This window comes from Homarus americanus, unplaced genomic scaffold, assembly GCF_018991925.1.
Source record: "Homarus americanus isolate GMGI-L3 unplaced genomic scaffold, GMGI_Hamer_2.0 scaffold16022, whole genome shotgun sequence".
In the NCBI taxonomy this organism is placed as follows: domain Eukaryota; kingdom Metazoa; phylum Arthropoda; class Malacostraca; order Decapoda; family Nephropidae; genus Homarus; species Homarus americanus.
In genome coordinates, this window is record NW_024752245.1 from 1295037 (window position 1) to 1315000 (window position 19964).

Genomic DNA, 19964 nt, shown 5'->3' on the forward strand with positions numbered 1-19964 from the left:
ATAATTCAGGTAATATGAAGGTAATTCTCCCCCCCCCCTCCACGTGTATAAAGTTACCTCATAATACCTTTGGTAATTATGACCGTGTTACCTGAACTGTGATGATGAAATACGTAAATAATATCAACATGACATATTTTTTTTTTGTTGCGAACTGTAATGTCAGGGGTCAGGTACGGTAGCTGTCAGGTACGGTAGGTGCCATTCCCAGAGTAAATTAGGTTAGTCTGTATGAGAGATTTATTGTCTGATTAATGCAAATAATAACAGGTAAGTAGAGCCAACGTTTGTGATATACATTTTTATTTTTATTTTTATTTTTTGGGGTGGGGGGTTGGGGGGGGGGTTAATTTATTTTAAATATATAAACGATTGTGATATACCTGTATTGGAAACGTTTGGGGGATGAGTTTTATTTTATTTTTTTAAAGGGTTTTGTATTATTGTTACGATTCCTCCTCCTCTTCTTCTTCCTCCTCTTCTTCTTCCTCCTCCTCCTCCTCCTCCTCCTCCTCCTCCCTTTCTTCTTCTTCCTCCTCTTTTTCTTCTTCCTCTTCCTCCTCCTTCTTCCCCTTCCTGGTCCTCCTCCTCCTGATTCACTTCCTCCTCCTCCCCCCTTTGCTTCTCCTCTAAGTGAGTTTAACAAATACCATAGTTTTGTCTTAATACGTTTGTCTTATCAGTCAATTTCCTTATCTTGTCCTAATGAGCTGCTGTCTTGGTGTTATCTAAGTGATCTTATCTTATACGTTGTTGTATTGGCGACTTTTCCTAGCTATTACTGTCTTGATATTGTCCTGATAACCCTAACCTAACCTAACCTAACCTAACCTAACCTAACCTAACCTAACCCTAACCTAACCTGATAACTTTCCTCTTATCAGTTTGGCACAATGATAACTCTTCGTTGTTGTTGTTGATGTTTTTTTGTTAACTACTCTCGTGTTATCGGGCTGATGTCACGTCATACAGCTCTCTCTCCACCAATCACCGCTCACACACAAGACACCCGCGATAAGGAAAATGCTTCGAAAATACGCGACGGTTTTAGCATTTTCTCGATATTTACAATCAAGGCGGATTTAGGCGTCCAGGGAGGGGTGGTGGGGGGGGGGGCACTATAAACTCTCCCATCGACTCCTGACGTCAGATATATACACGGGTTTGATCCCTCTTCTTCCTCTTCTTCCTCCTTTCTCTTCCTCTTCTTTTCCTCTTCCTCCTCCTCATCAAAACTCCTACTACTCCTCCTCTTCCTACTCCAATTTGCCTGTTCTTCTTCCTCCTCTTCATCTACATCCTTCCCTCTTATCCCTACCTCCAACTCTTTCCCCTTTCGTGTGTGTGTGTGTGTGTGTGTGTGTGTGTGTGTGTGTGTGTGTGTGTGTGTGTGTGTGTGTGTGTGTGTGTGTGTGTGTGTGTGTGTGTGTGTGTGTGTGTATGTGTTTTGGGAACGAAAGTCTGGTACAGTATATTTAGGAGAAATGGCTACTCTTTAAAGAACCCGACGCCTTCCCTATATCAAGATTCTCAAAACAGAAACAAAAAATTACGAAAAACAAAACAAAACAATGAATGAATCTTTAAAAATATAATATAAAAAAAATCATATATTATTTCCGTAAAAAAAAATATTAATAAATAATATCCATAATTTTTTATTTTTTTTACATAAGCTACGGCATTGTTAAGGATATAGAAGGTAGTTAGTGGTTTGTAATATATATACTGTATAAGGAGATATACATTGAGAATAAGATGTTAGGTGGATGAGGGAGATTGGGTGAGGATGGGTGAGGGAGATTGGGTGTTAGGTGGATGAGAGAGAGAGATAGAGAGAGAGAGAGAGAGAGTCTGCATCACTTATCGACATAAAATCCTCGACTTGTGGCTGTGATCATTAACTACTACACACACCTGTTTATATATTGACCTCCAGGTTAAGACTCCCAGGTAAGGAAATAAAGATATCAAGTACTATTATCTTTACTACTACTACTACTACTACTACTACTACTACTACTGACAATAATAATAACACACTAAGCTGTCATGTCCGAGTCCCTTGTAATGAAAGACTCCGAAAATTATTTAAAATATGAAGACAGTTAAAAGTGTCCAACCCAACCTCCAACACCAGACCACCACCTAGCCCCCACAACCCAGTCTCCCAGTCCCCAGCACCTAGCCCCCAGCACCCAGCATCCAGCCCCCCAGCCCCAGCCGCTAACAAACCCCGTGGAGGAGTTTCAACAGACTACGGGTAAAATAGTTTAATTAACAGAGGCAGCGTCCAGAAGCTACTGTACTGTAACTCTCTCTCTCCCACTCTCGTCTCTCAGCTGATGTTTGTTGACAATTGAGTGAAGTTTTCTATCGCTCATGAGTGTTTGTTCGCTGGCGTTTGTTTACGTGTTGAGATCGTGTGATTTTTTTTTTTTGGTGGTTATGTGATTATTTCTTTTCTGTGTTTATTCCTTTTTATCTATTTTTTCTTCTTTTCTTGTGGTGTTTTTTTTTTTCGTTTTTATGACTCTCTCTCTCTCTCTCTCTCTCTCTCTCTCTCAGGTAGATGGATATATTTCAGTTTCAGTTTTTCACAATTTTACACTGTCTTTTTTTGAAGGAATTTGTCCATTACATATCTCTATTGTGCTGTCTGCTCCATGTTGGTCCGAAAATTGTTTAAGAGTTACGTTTTGTGTATGTCTGTGTGTGTGTGTGTGTGTGTGTATGTGTGTGTGTGTGTATGTGTGTGTATGTGTGTGTGTACAACTTGACTCTTAACTAATAACACTTTTTCTCGTATATTATCTCTCTCTCGTAACACACAGGTGAGGCAACAGGTGAAAGACAGACACATAGGGAATAAACATATCCAACATATATTTTAGTTTTATTCATAGCTACAGAGAACGTTAGACCCACCCGTTCTCCCGTGCTTCTAAAGGCTTGTGTACAGGACAGCGTGTGTTTCCATTACGCCACTAGTGCGTAACGGGTGCGTGAGTGGTGTAATTGCCACGCAACACTGTCCGCTCTGCCCTTTGCAATCACGGTACACTGGTTCATCTCTCCCCCCACCCCTTCCATGGTACGCGTCATTCAATGGTTGACACGGAAATTCTCGTGCACTGTATCAGACCCCTCCCCCCCTCCCTCCTCCTACTCCTGCAGCAGACCCTCCGCCTCTCCCAGCAGACCCCTTCCTCCTCCTTCAGCAGACACAGGACACATGTTTTACGATCTGCTCAGCGCTCTTGATGATAACAAGATTTCTATTGTAGGGATCATATGAAGATTAGCCCCCCCCCAGTGTATTTCATCTTAATATTAACCTAACCTAACCTAACCTAACCTAACCTAACCTAACCTAGCCTAACCTAACCTAACCTAACCTAACCTAGTCTAACCTAACCTATGTTTGTAAATATACCGTATGTATCAACAACACTTTTATCGCCTCTCCTCCCCCGTCACTGCCCCCGTCACTCCTCCCCTCGTCACTGCCCAGTCACCCCTGTCACTACCCCGTCACTGCCCAGTCACCCCCTGTCACTGCCCCATCACTCCCCCGTCACTCCTCCGTTCACTCCTCCGGTCACTGCCCCCGTCACTGCCCCCGTCACTCCCCTCTCTCCTCTGGTCAACCCCCCCCCCGGTCACTCCTCCCTTCTCCCGGTCACTCCTCCTTCCGGTCACTCCTCCTCCCCCCGGTCACTCCTTCCTCCCGGTCCTCCTCCCTCCTTCCGGTCACTCCTTCCTCCCCGGTCACTCCTTCCCTCCCCCTCAGTCCTCCTTCCTTCCTCCTCCCGGTCACTCTTCCTCCTTCCGGTCACTCCTTCCTCCTCCCGGTCCTCATCCCTCCTTCCGGTCACTCCTCCCGGTCCTCCTCCCTCCCCCGGTCACTCCTTCCTCCTCCCGGTCACTCCTCCCTCCTCCCGGTCACTCCTCTCCCCCTCGCCATTCCCCGGCCTCGACTCTGAGCCAGCCAGACCAAGGATGGTTGGTGGCCGGAGGTCGGCAGTCACCCACATCTGCAGCAGTGTGGAGACAGGTTGATCAATGGTGATGGAGACCTTGATGGAGACCCTGATGGAGACCCTGATGGAGACCCTGATAGAGGTGCAGGAGGAGGTAGATGGAGAAGCCAGGTCGAGACATTGACTTGGCTGTGAAATATGAGGTCAACTGAGGGTATACAGCCAGCCATCACTCTGCCTCTCTAACCTCCCTCCTTCCCTCCTTCCCTCCTGGCCTCCTTCCCTCCTGGCCTCCTACCCTCCTGCCTGCCAGTTTCCTTCCCTCCCTCCTTCCCCCTCCCTCCCTTCTCACCACAACCAATAAGTACATTCAGCCATTTCTCGCCCAAACAAAACAACGTTATTACAGACTTAAGAATCAATTAATTCTCTTTTTCCATCATCATCTCTTTACTTCCACCGGGAAACACAATTTCTGTTATGATGGACGTAACATTTAGTTCACTTTTGACCCATTGTGTATTTATCGAGTTAAAAATCCTTGACGAGATTACCAACCGTATGTATGTATGTATGTATGTATGTATGTATGTATGTATGTATGTATGTATGTATGTATGTATGTATGTATGTATGTGTGTATGTATGTATGTATGTATGTATGTATGCATGTATGTATGTATGTACAGTATGTATGTATGATCTTACCATATTTGTATACTGTATGCATGGTACTTAAGGGGTTAAGCTCTCGTACTCAAAGGGTTAAATCACCGTACTCAAGGGGGTTAAGTCACCGTACTCAAGGGGTTAAATCACCGTACTCAAAGGGTTAAATCACCGTACTCAAGGGGTTAAATAACCGTACTCAAAGGGTTAACACAAATATGATAACGTATTCAAATTTTAACAAATTTTAAATCAAGGTTTTAATGCAGGTAATAAAGTCTTATTTATGATGCTCTTTGATTACAATACTTGACATAAAGAAAACTACATTACTTTTTCAAATTACTACTTTTTTGTGTATTTTTGATCCTTTGAAATTTAAGTCTCATAACTATTGAATAATTTTAATTTTTTTATATGAAAATTTTGGGGTCACCAGGGGGGGGGGGGTATAAATTCTGCATGTTTTTTGTTTATTTATGAATGAGGTAAAAAAAATTATCCTTCATAAAATTGATCTTAGGTTGATTTAATGACGTGTATACTAATTCACTTCCTATAAGCCTAGTTGTTCGCTGTGAAGGTTTTTTGAATCGTAATTATGACTTTTAGTAAGAATTTGGTTGGTGATTTTTTTTTTAGTTATTATTATTTTTATGTTTTTTTGTGTTGTATTGAGTTGGCTGCACCTATTGCCTAGATGATTTACTGACACACACACACACACACACACACACACACATACACACACACACCATTCTTATATTCGTATCGTTACAATCTGCCTCAGAAAATTACCTCGTCTAATATTAACCCAAATTCCTTCACTATGGTCAAGAGCCTCGTCAAACTTTTTACTTTTTTTTGCTTTTGTTTTTTACACCAAGAATTTTTTGTGGTGGTTTATACTTTTATTTTATGAGAGAAATTACTTTTACGTTTTTTTATTAGTATTATCTTAAAAAAAGTCCCTAAAGTAGTTATGGAAGATAATAAAGTACTAGTGTGTGTGTGTGTGTGTGTGTGTGTGTGTGTGTGTGTGTGTGTGTGTGTGACTCCATTACTAACAGTGTCATAATCATATCATAAGTTTTTTCTTCATATTTAAGTCTACTGCAGGTGTTACCATAATGATCCTTCAGTGTAATACCAAAGGACAGGTGTTTCCTTCATAGAACAACTGTATATAGTACACTTGTCTCAGCCTCCCACAACAGGTGTATAACTTAACTCTTATCTCTACCTATAGCAAGTGTTTTAATAATTCTCTCTCTCTCTCTCTCTCTCTCTCTCTCTCTCTCTCTCTCTCTCTCTCTCTCTCTCTCTCTCTCAACACACCTTCAGCATATCTCTCATTCTCTCACAGCCTCCCAGGAGAACAGATCTCTAACTGTACTCTCTTTCTCCCCCACAGCAGATGTACGGCTCACCCAGCACCCCCATCCTTGAGAACCCGGAATACCAAACTCGATGGTACTTCAAATATTTCCTCGGCAAATGTGAGTACTGTACAGAGGACTTGTGTATATTAGGTGGTTCACTGTCTATCTGTCTGTCTGTCTGTCTAATGGTGTCCAGCGTTACCCATTCCCCCCCTTCCCCCACTACCCTATTCTTCCTCCTATTCTCCTTGACCCATCCCTATTCCCTTCTCCTCCTCCTCCACCTAACACTACCCATCACCTGATCTCCTCTGTGGCCTACACACACACACACACACACACACACACACACACACACACACACACACACACACACACACACACACACACGAGCTTCCAAACCCCCTGAAAATTTCCCCAGAGACAGATGTAGAATTTATCGTTGTCAGAAAATGTGTAGTGAGAGTATTTAGTGTAGCATAGGAGGGAAATGATGGCATGGGGAGGGGTGAGGGAGGGGGGTGAGGGGGAGGGGGGAGGGAGGGGGGGTGAGGGAGAGGAGAGTCTGAACCCCTAACGAGAGTCGAGGGATTTAAACGAGGTTGTAATGGGGTAGAAGGTTCTTTTTTTTTAGGCTGAGAAGTGTATCAGTATTTTGATAGGTTCTGAAATAGGTTCGAATAGGCGGTGTTTTGAGTTCTGTTCGAGTATGGTTTATTACGTACAAAAGGTTCTGAAGAGGTTCTAATGGTTTAAGTTCTCTTTTGGGGGAATTATTTTTTTCCCATATAAAGTTCTTCTGAGAAAATTTCCTTTGGAGTTCTAACGAGATCGTGATTCGGTTCTGTTTTAATGAGAACTTTGTCAAAGAAAGATTCATAAACAGGTTCTTATTTCTTTTTAAAGCTTTTACACTGAGAAAAAAATACCAAGAGATTTTTTCTATAGTTGCTACGATAAACAAATAAACAGGAAACAACAAAGATAAAGAAATATTTTATAAAACTGAAAAAAAATAATTCAAAATATCAAAACTCGGTCACTGATTCGAACACTCGGTCACTGCTTCGAACACTCGGTCACTGATTCGAACACTCGGTCACTGATTCGAACACTCGGTCACTGCTTCGAACACTCGGTCACTGCTTCGAACACTCGGTCACTGCTTCGAACACTCGGTCACTGCTTCGAACACACGGATACTAGAGCTCTGGTGTCTTATACACTGTGAAAATCGAAGCTCATGATGATGCTGGTTTAGGTGTTTCGAATAATTTTGTCACTATTTATTTTGTTAACATATTCGGTTAATCGTAATTCAGCCAAATTTCATAAAGTTTCAAGAAGATTAATACAACATATTATCAAGTTTCACACACACACATTACATTATGATATTCCAGTCAAGTTTCACATATATCACTACAACAGATCATTCAAGTTTCACACACACAACACACACACACACACACACACACATTACATTATCGTTTTTCAATCAAGTTTGAGACAGACATTGAGGGCACACGGCTGAGGACCTAACACGCTGGACATATACACTTTACTTCAGTTTCAAACATAAAGAGTTCACTCCTCTGCCTTACTCTCAGGGGAAATCTGGTAGAATTCTTTCGATGTATGACTGAGATGTTGAAGAAGAAAACTGTTATTGGACCAGGAAGAGAGGAGAGGAGGATAAGGAAGAGGAGAGGAGAGGGGATGATAAAGATGAGGGAAGGGAAGAAATAAAGTAGAAGTTAGAGAATGACGAAGAGGAATTTAGGAATGGGAAGAAGAGGAGAGGGGAGAAGGAGAATAAATATGAGGGAAGCAAGAAATGGAGTAGAAATGAGAGGGTAAGGAAGGGGGAATTTAGGAACGAACGGGAAGAAACTAAACGTGAGAGAAAGTGGGAAATGGAAAGGAAAGGAAGGGAAAAGGGAAAGTGGAATGGAAGTGGGTATAGGGAGAAGGAAAGACAGACAAATCGAAGTACAGTAGAGAGGAAAAATTGATGGAAAGAGGAAAGGTGATCAGTAGTAGAGAGAGAGAGAGAGAGAGAGAGAGAGATAAGCAGGTCGATGGGATAAGTAGGTAGATGGTGAGTTAGGTATGACAATAGGTCGATAGGGAGGTAGGTGGATATGTAGGCAAGCAGATAGGTGGAAAGGTAGGGAAGCAGATTGGTAAATAAATTGGTAGACAGGTAGAAACAGGTAGATAGCCAGACAGGTTTACCAGTAGGTTGGACAGTAGATCGAGAGTACTGCCAGTAGGCTTAGTTATCGTCCACACACACACACACACACACAGGGACTCCCACTAATAGCTGATAGCCTAAAGAGCCATTAAACGTGTATTTCAACTGTTTAATGGTTAGTAATATTGTCAATAGAGAAACCAGAGGAGCTGGTGTACGTTCGTGTGTGGTCTACCGTGAGACCTAACCTAACCTAACCTAACCTAACCATTTTATATCTTCTCCTTAGTGATGGTAAATTTATATAACATTAGAAATAACAGATATATCCAGATTACGAAGACTAGAAAGACATTGGAGGAATTTATATAAAGGAATAACCAATTGCATGACATAAAACAGAAAAAAAATGTATTTACGAGAGAGGGAGAACAACAGTACAAACCCTCAAACCATTTTCTGGTGTTTTGTGTAATCAGGTCAATGAGTTTTTTCCTAGATTACGATATTAATTTATTTTTTTTTCAGTCATGGAGGGAAAATTTTTTATTTCATACGTGTTTAATCAGCTCTAAAAAAAATAGCTTATCAAACACAACAACATTATGGTCACCAGGTAATAGCTATTAGGTGCTGGATCAAGCTGGGGATTAAATAGCGTGTGTTCAGGAGTGCTGGGAAGGTTAGTTTAACATCAGTACTTTAGATTAAGGTTAGAACTGTGTGTTAAGATGAGGGCTATTACAGTCGATGGAACGTTCTAGTAATGGGTTTTGTTTTGATGTCGTAATAATAACAGTATATTAGGCTGAAGTTTGGTTGGGTTACAAGTGTGTGTGTGGGGGGGGGGGTTATGTTGTTGTTGTTGTTGTTGTTGTTTGTTGTTGATATTTTTGTTGTTGTGCTGACGAAGGAATGAGAGTACGAGACAGTGTTGCCAAAATTAGATCTTGTGAAGACTTAGACACCCCTGCTTATTTCACCCTCACGCTAACCTAACCTAATCTAACCTAAATCTAACCTAATCAAACCCCTTACGTAATTATGAGGTGAATTAAACTAGGGTGCCTAATCTTCACGTGATCACCAATATCGTACCCCCCAAAAATTATTACCAGTTATTGTTGATCATACACACACACACACACACACACACACACACACACACACACACACACACACACACACACACACATACACACACACACACACTTTACAACCTCCAATGGACCAACACTGAGGTACAGACAGATACAGACAGACAAATTCTCAACACACTGACAACTATACCACTACAGTTTCCCCAGACTTTTTTTTTCAGTCCAGTTGTCAAAGTTTGCGTCGCTGCGGCAAATTCTGCTTTAACTAGACCAAATTTGTAACATCCAGCTTAACTCTGTAACAATTAGTTGTATTTTGTCTTTTCCAGTCAGGTTTGTGTTCCGTAACTAAATTTGTCTCTTTGGTCGAGCTCGTAAGACCAAACAGGGGAATGTTGAAGGGAATATTTCTCGTAATATCTCAGAATATCTCGGAATATTTCTCTTAATATCTCGGTATATCTCGGAATATTTGTCGTAATATCTCGTAATATCTCAGAATATCTCGGAATATTTCTCGTAATATCTCGTTATATCTCGGAATATTTCTCACCTTAACTCGGATGCTCCCTGTTGTTGGGTGACTCTTGTCTTCACGGTCAGTAATTATTTAATCCCATCACGTCAAACTTTCAACTCTTAAATTATCTGATCACTGTAACGGTTAATTGGGATTTGTTAAGCGTAAAACACAATGAGTCTTTCCCCTGGTCAACTAAAACCTTTTATCTTACTAATTAAAAAATCAACATTTATTTTTTATTGGTCAGTTGATATGGTGACGATCTTCAATCTTGACACTTTTAGCAGATGATATTTTATGATACTAACCGATCCTAAGAGAGGAAACAATATCTTACATGAAGGAGAATAAATTTAACCATATATAAACTAATTAACATAAATCTTTAACAATAAAGACAATATTTAACAAAAGTGTTAGTTGAGTACATGGGGACAGTACTATCGTATTACAATATATGGGACCTGATTACAAGTATCATTTTGAACTACTGGTAATACGAGATAAAATAACAAGTGGCTCATAAATATTTAATCCAATATTAACAAGTGAACACTATTTAGTGTTAGTCGTTTTGGTGTTGTTTTTTTTAAGAATTATTTTGTTCAGGGATTAAATTTTTCGGAAATAAACTGACCTATTGAATGCCCCGCCTACGACGACCTGCCGAGCCAATGACGTGAAAGGTGCGCGCGCTCACTCCTGTTTACCTGTGGCAGTGTATGAGGGCCACAGAAACAGCTGACAACAGTACTCCATGCCCTGGGTTACCTCACAGTGTGTTGTACAGTAGATTCCAGCCACAAGTGAGATGGTGTGGTCAACAAGAGCTACAGAGTGTTGTGGTGTACAGTCAACTACTAAAGTCCGTCCACCTCCCCCCCTGAACCCCGAAAGAGATTCAGACTCACGAATCTGAAGCATTTGTGGACTATATGTATCAATCTACTGCTTCGGGCTCACGAGTCTGAATCTCTCGGTGGTTCGTGGTTCAGGAGGAGAGACGAACGGACTTCAGTAGTTGACTGTGTGTGGTGTTGATGGCCTGTGTGGAGATCTACTGAAGGTTGGTGTTTGTTTACATCCTTTCTGACGATGAGAAGTGCCTCTATTAGTGCTTCTCCTCGACCACACACACACACACACACACACACACACAGCTCCAAGTGAACGATGTCAAAAGGAAGAAGTAGATTTATTTCAAGGTATTTTTTTTATTCGTGTAGTTTTGTCAATAATATGTATTTTCCTGGACTGTAACTCAATGCTGTACCGCTGCCTGTAACCAGTCTCTCCCTCATGGTCACTCCCTCGTATGGTACTAACGGCCCTCCACGCTTGCCTGGTCACTCACAATGCCTTCACAGCCAGTGGTCAGCTTGATGGTTGATCTTGTTCGTTAGTGACAGAGTTCATGTGGGTGTTCAGGCTTCTGCTGTACAGTTTGGTCTGCTGTTTTATGGACCATCTGATGTTATGACCTTATAGAGTAAATCTTATTGTACTCATTAATAAAAACATGATGGAACCATTTTGTCTGACGAACTGCATATCTCCATCAGGTACTATGACCATTCATCGCTATTTACTCCTCAGAACAAATTTATATAAGTTTATCACATCATTAAAGACAAATAAAGAAAATCTGGCGGTAAATACAAAAACAAATGGTAGAGCGGATCACCCTAGCAACCAGAGCGCTTGTCTGAGTTACCATGGTTGCTAAGGACAGATATCAGGAAGTGAGGGGGGGGGGGATGGACGCTGTCGAAAAGTAGTGATCCAGATATTTAATTTTTATCACATATTTTTGTTTTTGGTTTGTTTAAGAAGTTGGTTTTGTGGTGTGAGATAGATTTATAAAGCTACTTTTATTAACTTCAAAGATTATAAAGCTGCCATTATCAGTCATTCTTAAACCACACAGCCACCCCATATAGTTATTGAAAAACAGCTTTAAAAATAAAAAGGATTACAGTATCGCAAAAAAACTAATTACCTAGAAAGCCAAGATGAGTGACCGCAGCATCAATATGATTAAGAAAGGGAGATGAAAGCAAAGTCGAAGAGAGAGAGAGCTATAAAATATCGACAAAATGTTCACACACTGACAGCCTACAGTACAGTGAGGTATTGACTAACATCAAAGCGAGAAGGAGGAATAGGAAGAGGGAGAGGAGGATGAAGAGCGAGAGGAGAGAGGAGGAAGAAGAGGGAGAGGAGAATGAAGAGCGATAGGAGGAGGAAGGGATGATGATGGCGGTGGTGGTCCAGGTATCATAGGAATGACAGCCAGGCAGGTGAGAGAGAGAGAGAGGGGGGGAGGGAGAATGAATGACTTGTGTGTGTGTGTGTGTGTGTGTGTGTACCGTAAACTAGTACACATAATTAGTTTACCGTAAACTCGCATTATCAAGCAATGCACATATATAGTAAACAGTAAACCGTTGTATATACTTCAAAGTAAACTAGTATACAGTTTTTTCAGACCCCGTAAACTAAATTTACTAATATACACTTGTGTAAACTCACTCAGACTAACATCTAGGATACACACCCCTCCAAAAAAAAATATATATATATGTAAATGAAGACAAATGGATAACAGGGAGACGTAGGAGGAAATACAAAGAGAAATTCAGGTGAGGAGACTATTACATTACATCAAGATGGCAGACACAGTGTGTGTGTGTGTGTGTGTGTGTGTGTGTATGTGTGTGTTTCTGTTCTGTCTGTTTCTCTGTCTGTCTGTCTCACACACAAAACACACCACTATCATTTACTACAGAAGTCACTACCTGTATTTATTAATTAACCTAATCAACATCCCTTCCACCTTACGTTAATTCGTTAAAACTACCCTACCATATTTTTAACCCCTTCCCCTCCCTTCACTTCCCTCCCCTTCACCTCCCTCCCTTCCTTCACCCCCTCCCCTTCACCTCCCCCTCCCTTCACTTCCCCTCCCCCTCCCTTCACCTCCCTCCCCTTCACCTCCCCCCTCCTTCACTTCCCCCTCCCCTTCACTTCCCCCTCCCCTGTTATAACTGAACATGGAATAAGTTGGTATAACAAATGGACAAATATCATATTCACAATTAATACATAGATATAACTCTACAGTGTTCGTTATATAGGCCGTGAACAGTTCCCCTTTATCATTGTCATACCAATTTGGAAGCTCTGTTGAACTTTGTAAAATGTACAGTAGCAGTTTTTTCCGAGGGGGTGGGGGGGGTTGCTAGGGGTGGTGCGTGATTTTTTTTATGCAGTTGTTTCATGATGTATGTATGTATGTATGTATGTATGCATGTATGAATGTATGTATGTATGTATGTATGTATGTATGTATGTATGTATGTATGTATGTATGTATGTATGTATGTATGTATGTATGCATGTATGAATGTAATATGATATGGCATTGTCTTTTGATATGAGCTCTTATACAGTAACACCGTCACCTAACCTACCCATATAAAAGTATCATATGAAGATTAGCCCCCCAGTTTATTTTACTTACTAAGTAACCAGTATAACGCTAACCTAACCTAACCTAACCTAACTTAACCTAACCTAACCTAACCTAACCTAACCTAACCTAACCTAACCTAACCTAACCGAACCTAACCTAACCTAACCTCCAAATAATTTAAGGGTGTTTAATCATCAGGTGAACTAAGCATTATGACCTTATCGTCTTATTCTCCTAAATACAATATTTTCTTCGTTCGTTTTGATCCTCGTTCAGGACTCGTGAGCGAAGTGTCTCGTTAATGTTCGTTCAATCTCGTTTAGTGTGTGTGTGTTTGTCTGTCATTATCGGCTCTTATTCTCTGTCATTTGGTTCTCTGTCTTAGTTTGTTTGACTTAGTACGCAGTTGAAAGGGAGAGAGAGAGAGAGAGAGAGAGAGAGTACTGTAGTCTCTAAGTAAAGAATCACTGTAAAGTATATTAAACCGTACTAAAAAAAAATAAACATTGGTTTTGTGGGAAGAATATGACATACTGGTGGAGTTATGGGCCATTTTATTGCCTACAAAAGTGAGTGAGAAGGAGTGGAAGAAATATTTTTTTTTTGTAGTTTAGATAATTTTGACGAGTAAGTGAAATGTATGGTTAGTGGAAGGCTTGATACTGTCTGCCAGGTGATTATGTGATTGTCCAATGGTATGGTGATTGTTATTGTTATTAATAGTAGTATAGGAGTTATTATTATTAGTAGTAGTATAAGTATTAGTAGTAGTTTCATTATTATTATTGTTGTTGTTGTTAGTTTTTGTTTCTTTTAGTTTCATCATCATCATCATATTATTATTATCATTATCATTATTATTATTATTACTCATTTATAATCAACATAATCATAATACACCTGTTTATCATATTACAACACCTTGGCACTAATCACTCTCTCTCTCTCCCCATCAGTACATCAGAACTACGTGGGATCTGACAGTGAAAAGGCGCCGTTCTTCCTCTCCGTGGTGTTGACAGACGCCAACAACCAATGTGTTCCTCAGTACCGAGCGATCTTATGGCGTAAAACGGTGAGTGTGTTTCTGTCTCGAGTTACTGTGTGGCTGTGTTGATGAGGGGAGGGGAGCGGGGGGAGAGGGGAGGAAGTGAGGGAAGGTAGAAGAATGGGAGAGGAGAGGAGAGGAGAGATGATATAGAAGGAGAAAGGAAAATAAGGACAGCTGGGAGGATAAATGAGAGAGGAGGAGAGAGAAAAGGTAGTAGGAGAGGGAAAATAATTAGAAGAGAATTGGGATGGAACGGAGGGAGGAAAGAAAGATAATTATGTTGAACAAAAAACATGATTTCAAATTACTGTAAGAAGATCAGCTCCCGTGTGTGTGTGTGTGTGTGTGTGTGTGTGTGTGTGTGTGTGTGTGTGTGTGTGTGTGTGTGTGTCTTGGCCCTATTGATCTCAACAAACACTCTCCCAACATACCCCTCCCTCTCTACATCCACTCGTCCTCATCCTTCAAGATTCATCCTCCCAAATCCACACACTCCCTGACACCCTCCCTCCCTGACTCTCTCCCTGACATCCTCACCCAGACCTACAACCCGCACGCCCACCCGCCCGCATCTTGTGTGTGTGAGTTAACGGCTGTCTGGCTTCAACGCCTCGAGGAATGCAATTTAGGAGTGTGTCCCCTGTGAAGCTCTGTACACTGTTACCTGAGCGTGGACTGTCTGTTCCTCTGTTTCCTTGCTGTCTCCTCACCTCCCTCCCCTCCTGTTTTGTTCCTTTGTCCTTAGCTTTCTGTTTATCTTTCTATTTCTTTATCTCCTTTTGCGCTCATAGATGTTGTATGATGATATTAGCTCTCTCACTTTTATTTCTAGGGTATTGTTGATTAATCTCTTTTCTTTCAATCTCTATCTCTTCTATTTCATTATCATCCTCTTCTTTCTTTCTTCTCTCTCTCACCCGGGAACGCTCATCTGGTAGGCGACCCAAAGCGAGAATTACAGAAACAAATATTTACAAACGCTGCTGAAGAGAGAGAGAGAGAGAGAGAGAGAGAGAGAGAGAGAGAGAAGAGAAAAAAAAAAAAAAAAAACTCTATCGTCCATTTATCATCCCGTAGAAAATGTTCAATGTTTACACAACTTTTAACTCTTAATAAAATGTTCACAAGTGTTCACCAAGATTATTCTGTGAACTTGTTGATGGTGGTGTCAGTGTTGGTGTGACTCCGCTAACCCGTATCTCTGAGTGTGTTTGGGAGATAGAAATGTTGAAGGTAAGAATTTTATAGAGATATTTCCCCGATTATGGAAGGTTAGGTTGAGTATGTGGTAGAATATTTATTTAAATTTCTTTCGTTTTAAACTGAAGAGAGAATAAGAGTGTTTTCTCACCACTAACACCTCCACCCACTCACTCCACCTTCACCACCACTACACCACCACTACCTCACCACCACTACCACCACCACCACCAACCACTCACCACCACCACCACCACCCACCACCACCACTAACCACCACCATCACCACCACCACCACCACCACCAGTAATTAGCACCACCACCACCACCACCACCACCACCACCACCACCACCACCAGTATTAGCACCAGGTTGATACTGTTTATCTGTCCACAGTGAATTAGATGAATAACTAAACAAGAATCGTGTACATCCAGGCTTTATTGAAAGGTCTCTGTGTTTACAAGAGTACTGAATTTAGATTCTACACAATGAATAACATTATTAACATCACAAGAACAATGAATATTTGAGGATAGTGGTATACAAGGACAATGTATAACCCGGCTTGGTGGTGGTAGTGGTGGTGGTGGTAGTAGTGGTGGTGGTGGTGGTGGTGGTGGTGCTGGTGGGTGATGGTGTAGTGGTGGTCATAGTAGTAGTAGTAATGGTGGTGGTGGTTATAGTAGTAGTAGTAATAGTAGTAGTGGCAGTTATGTATTAGGATACTTATTATATAGGTAATAAAATGGCGGCGAAGGTGTGGCTATCGGGGGAGGCTGGAGGCCACGTTATTGAAAGAGTAGAGGCAGTAGAAGCAGTAGTAGTAGTAGTAGTAGTAGTAGGAGAAATGGTGCAGTTCTCTCAGTAATGTCATGCATCTCTCTCTCTCTCTCTCTCTCTCTCTCTCTCCTCTGTAAACCCATTGTTGAATAAGCGGTGGACGACGTGTGTTTTCGTTGAACGTAAATTTATGGAACGTTTCATCTCACCTCCGGGATCTGGCCAGGCTTTGCAATTCATATTTCATATATTTGCATATTGTTTCAATTTTCCCCACCCCCCCCCAGTCTAGTGTCCCGACATATCTGTGGTTTTGACAAGCCTTTGTACAATTGCCACAGGAAAATTAATAGTTACTTTTAGCCCATGTATATATATATATATATTTTTTTTATACCTTATCAAAACGAAGATTATAGAAAAAGTTTGCCGTGCTCTTGATAGCCTCTGACTGCTATGAAAGGGAAAAAAATTGTGTCCATTATTTTTTCAATATCGCCTCTATTTTGCTGAGGTGTAAAATATTCTCTAGGCGAAGCTGCAACACACGCAAAAAAAACGGAAAAAATATTACACATCTTTATTAGACTTTCATTTCAGTGAATCCGTGTATTTTGTGGGTTTTTAGCAGTTTTTGTGGTTGAAGAGGTGAATTGTATAGAAGACAGACAGACAGGTAGACAGACAGACAGGTAGACAGACAGACAGGTAGACAGACAGACAGGTAGACAGACAGACAGGTAGACAGACAGACAGTAGACAGACAGACAGACAGACAGACAGACAGTAGACAGACAGACAGGTAGACAGACAGACAGGTAGACAGACAGACAGACAGGTAGACAGACAGACAGGTAGACAGACAGACAGGTAGACAGACAGACAGGTAGACAGACAGACAGGGAGACAGACAGACAGGTAGACAGACAGACAAGTAGACAGACAGACAGGAGACAGACAGACAGGTAGAAGACAGACAGGTAGACAGACAGACAGGTAGACAGACAGACAAGACAGACAGACAGGTAGACAGACAGACAGACAGGTAGACAGACAGACAGGTAGACAGACAGACAGGTAGACAGACAGACAGGTAGACAGACAGACAGGTAGACAGACAGACAGGTAGACAGACAGACAGGTAGACAGACAGACAGGGTAGACAGACAGCCAGACAGACAGACAATTCTCCGTCATTATTTTTCATTCATAAAGATGCCATAACAAGTGGCAGATGAGAGGGAGAGGGGGAGGAGAGGGAGTGGGGGGAGTGAGAGGGATGTTGGGAGTGAGAAGGAGGGGGAGTGAGAAGGATGTTGGGGAGGAGAGGGAGTGAGAGGGAGGTGGGGGAAACGTTTTGGAATGAGAGGGACTGAGGAAAGTGAGGGAAACTAAAAAAAATAAGTGGAAATGTGGAAAGTGGGAGGGGGTAGAGGGGGGGGTGAGGGGGGGTGAGAGAGGGGGTGAGAGAGATATCAGTGAGAGATAGGAGACTGTGAGAGAGACCCCATGTGTGTGTGTGGGTGTTTCATAAGCATAATACACCCCACAAAGACCAGAGGTATTAAACCTTCCCTGTTGCTTTTTATTTATGTCCCAATGTGTTAAAAAATTAAAACCCTGTTACATATATATATTCAATATGTATAAGTGTATATGTATATAATCTATACTGATTTACATAGTTTCTAATTTAATACATTTACCTTAATAACGCTAAAATCTATACGTGTCATTTTTTTTTTATGAGAATTTGTTGGGTTATTTTTATGAGAATTTGTAAATGTCGGTGTGGACGGTGTGTTTGTCCGTAAAACACGTACCTATTTGTTGTTTAAAAGACTGACATCATCGTTGACTTCACAGGCTGATGTGTTTTACTTGGGTGTGTAGAGAGGCCCTCACTCCAACCTAACCCAACTGTGCCCTTAGTTTTAATAGGCCCTTAGTCTTAATGGGCCCTTAGTCCTAATGGAGCCCCGTCAGATTGAGCCACAGTCTTAACGGATAGATTGAATTAGGTGTAGTTAGTAAGATTATTTGGGGATCCGTTAGGGTTTGGGACCCATTAGGACTAGGGGCCCATTAGGACTAGGGGCCCATTAGGACTAGGGGCCCATTAGGACTAGGGGCCCATTAGCACTAAGGGCCCATTAGGACTTGGGGCCCAGTGGATCTGTAATTCTTCCCATCCATCGTGTTCAGGTTATTACTACAGAACAACAATGATCGGAGTTGTTAAGTAGAGAAAGTTTGAGTTGAATCACCTGATTATCTTGTCTAATTACTTCTTGTGAGTTATAAGTCGATTATAGACAGTATAGGAGTGTTATATATCATTATACCTTATACTTAAGTCTTATGGTATTATAGGGAGTGGTAATTATCGTTCTCCAGGTGCCTTCATTACCTGAGGATTTACCTGCAAGTGCCTCCGCCTCAGTCATTCATGTGGCCTCTGATTCGATGTATTGACCTGGGGATTGCAAGACTTCACCTCAAGTAGTCGTGTTTATCTCTCTCTCTCTCTCTCTCTCTCTCTCTCTCTCTCTCTCTCTCATATTTGCATCAACTTCAACCAACCGAGAGTTTTATATCTTAATTTTTATTTAATGTTGTTTGAATAGTATAATTATAAACTTTGTTACTCGCTTAAAGACCTTTGTTGTTGAGGCACAGTAAATAACATTATCACAACTACTAGTGACGTGAATTGCTTAGACATCACCTCAAACAGTCAAACGACCTCCCATTCAAACTCTGGCAGGAAATACAATACAATGTCTCCCACTCAAGCCCCCCCCCCCTCCCCCTTCAAGAGCTGACAGTAACTTCAAAACACAACAGAAAACGACATCAAGTGATCTTCCTCTCAGTCAGTCATTCAGCCTTTCGTTCAAACACTGACAGACACTGACAGATGTGACAAAACGTCTCTGTAAGCAGTCATGCGTGTTCCTGTTCATGTAATAGCTGTCAGACAAGTCCCTTTCAAGCAGGTGACAGGCAGATAACACCCCCTCCCCCCTCAAGCACTGTCAGTAATTCGAACGTCCTACATCAACCAGTTTAAAGCACAGATGCCACCACTCCTCAAGTATTCATCATGCATATTCACCCACTACCCCTTCAAGCAACAAACAATCAACCAACCCCACCCATCTCTCCGCCACTCAAACGCTGCCAGTACATCGAACGCTCCACATCAACCAGTTTAAACCCCACAGACGCCACCACCACCACCTCAAGTCTTCACGCACCTCCTCCCAGCAAGCACCACCCTTCAAGCAAGCAACTGGTAGGCAGGGTAATAATCACCTGACACTACCAAGCTTTCTGGTTAATCTCCCACACGTTCCTCTTCAGACTCCACTTAACTGTAGGTTGAGGTGTTGAAGGTATCGTCGTTCTCGCCCTCCTCCTCCTCTTCGTCGTCGTACTCAAGCCTCTGAAGACACCCTGACAGGCTCTGAGGCTCTGAGGCTTCCTATTGTAACGCGACCACAAATGCCAAGGGAAATCCACAGTGAACACCACGGCAGCCTGAGAGAGTGAAGGATGTTAAGCACTGGTCCAGGGTAATGTCTCGTGTGTGTGT

At 41.6% G+C, this 19964-nt stretch overlaps 1 protein-coding gene across 3 annotated transcripts in view; it reads left to right on the forward strand.

Annotated features, from left to right (window-relative positions):
* LOC121855003 (GTPase-activating Rap/Ran-GAP domain-like protein 3) overlaps nucleotides 1–19964 on the forward strand; it is a 332851-nt gene that overhangs the window by 131498 nt on the left and 181389 nt on the right. For all 3 annotated transcript variants that reach the window (XM_042349827.1, XM_042349828.1, XM_042349829.1), the window contains 2 exons: nucleotides 6067–6151; nucleotides 14289–14407. In XM_042349827.1, coding sequence (XP_042205761.1) covers nucleotides 6067–6151; nucleotides 14289–14407 — 204 coding nt within the window. The remainder of the gene's footprint in view (nucleotides 1–6066; nucleotides 6152–14288; nucleotides 14408–19964) is intronic.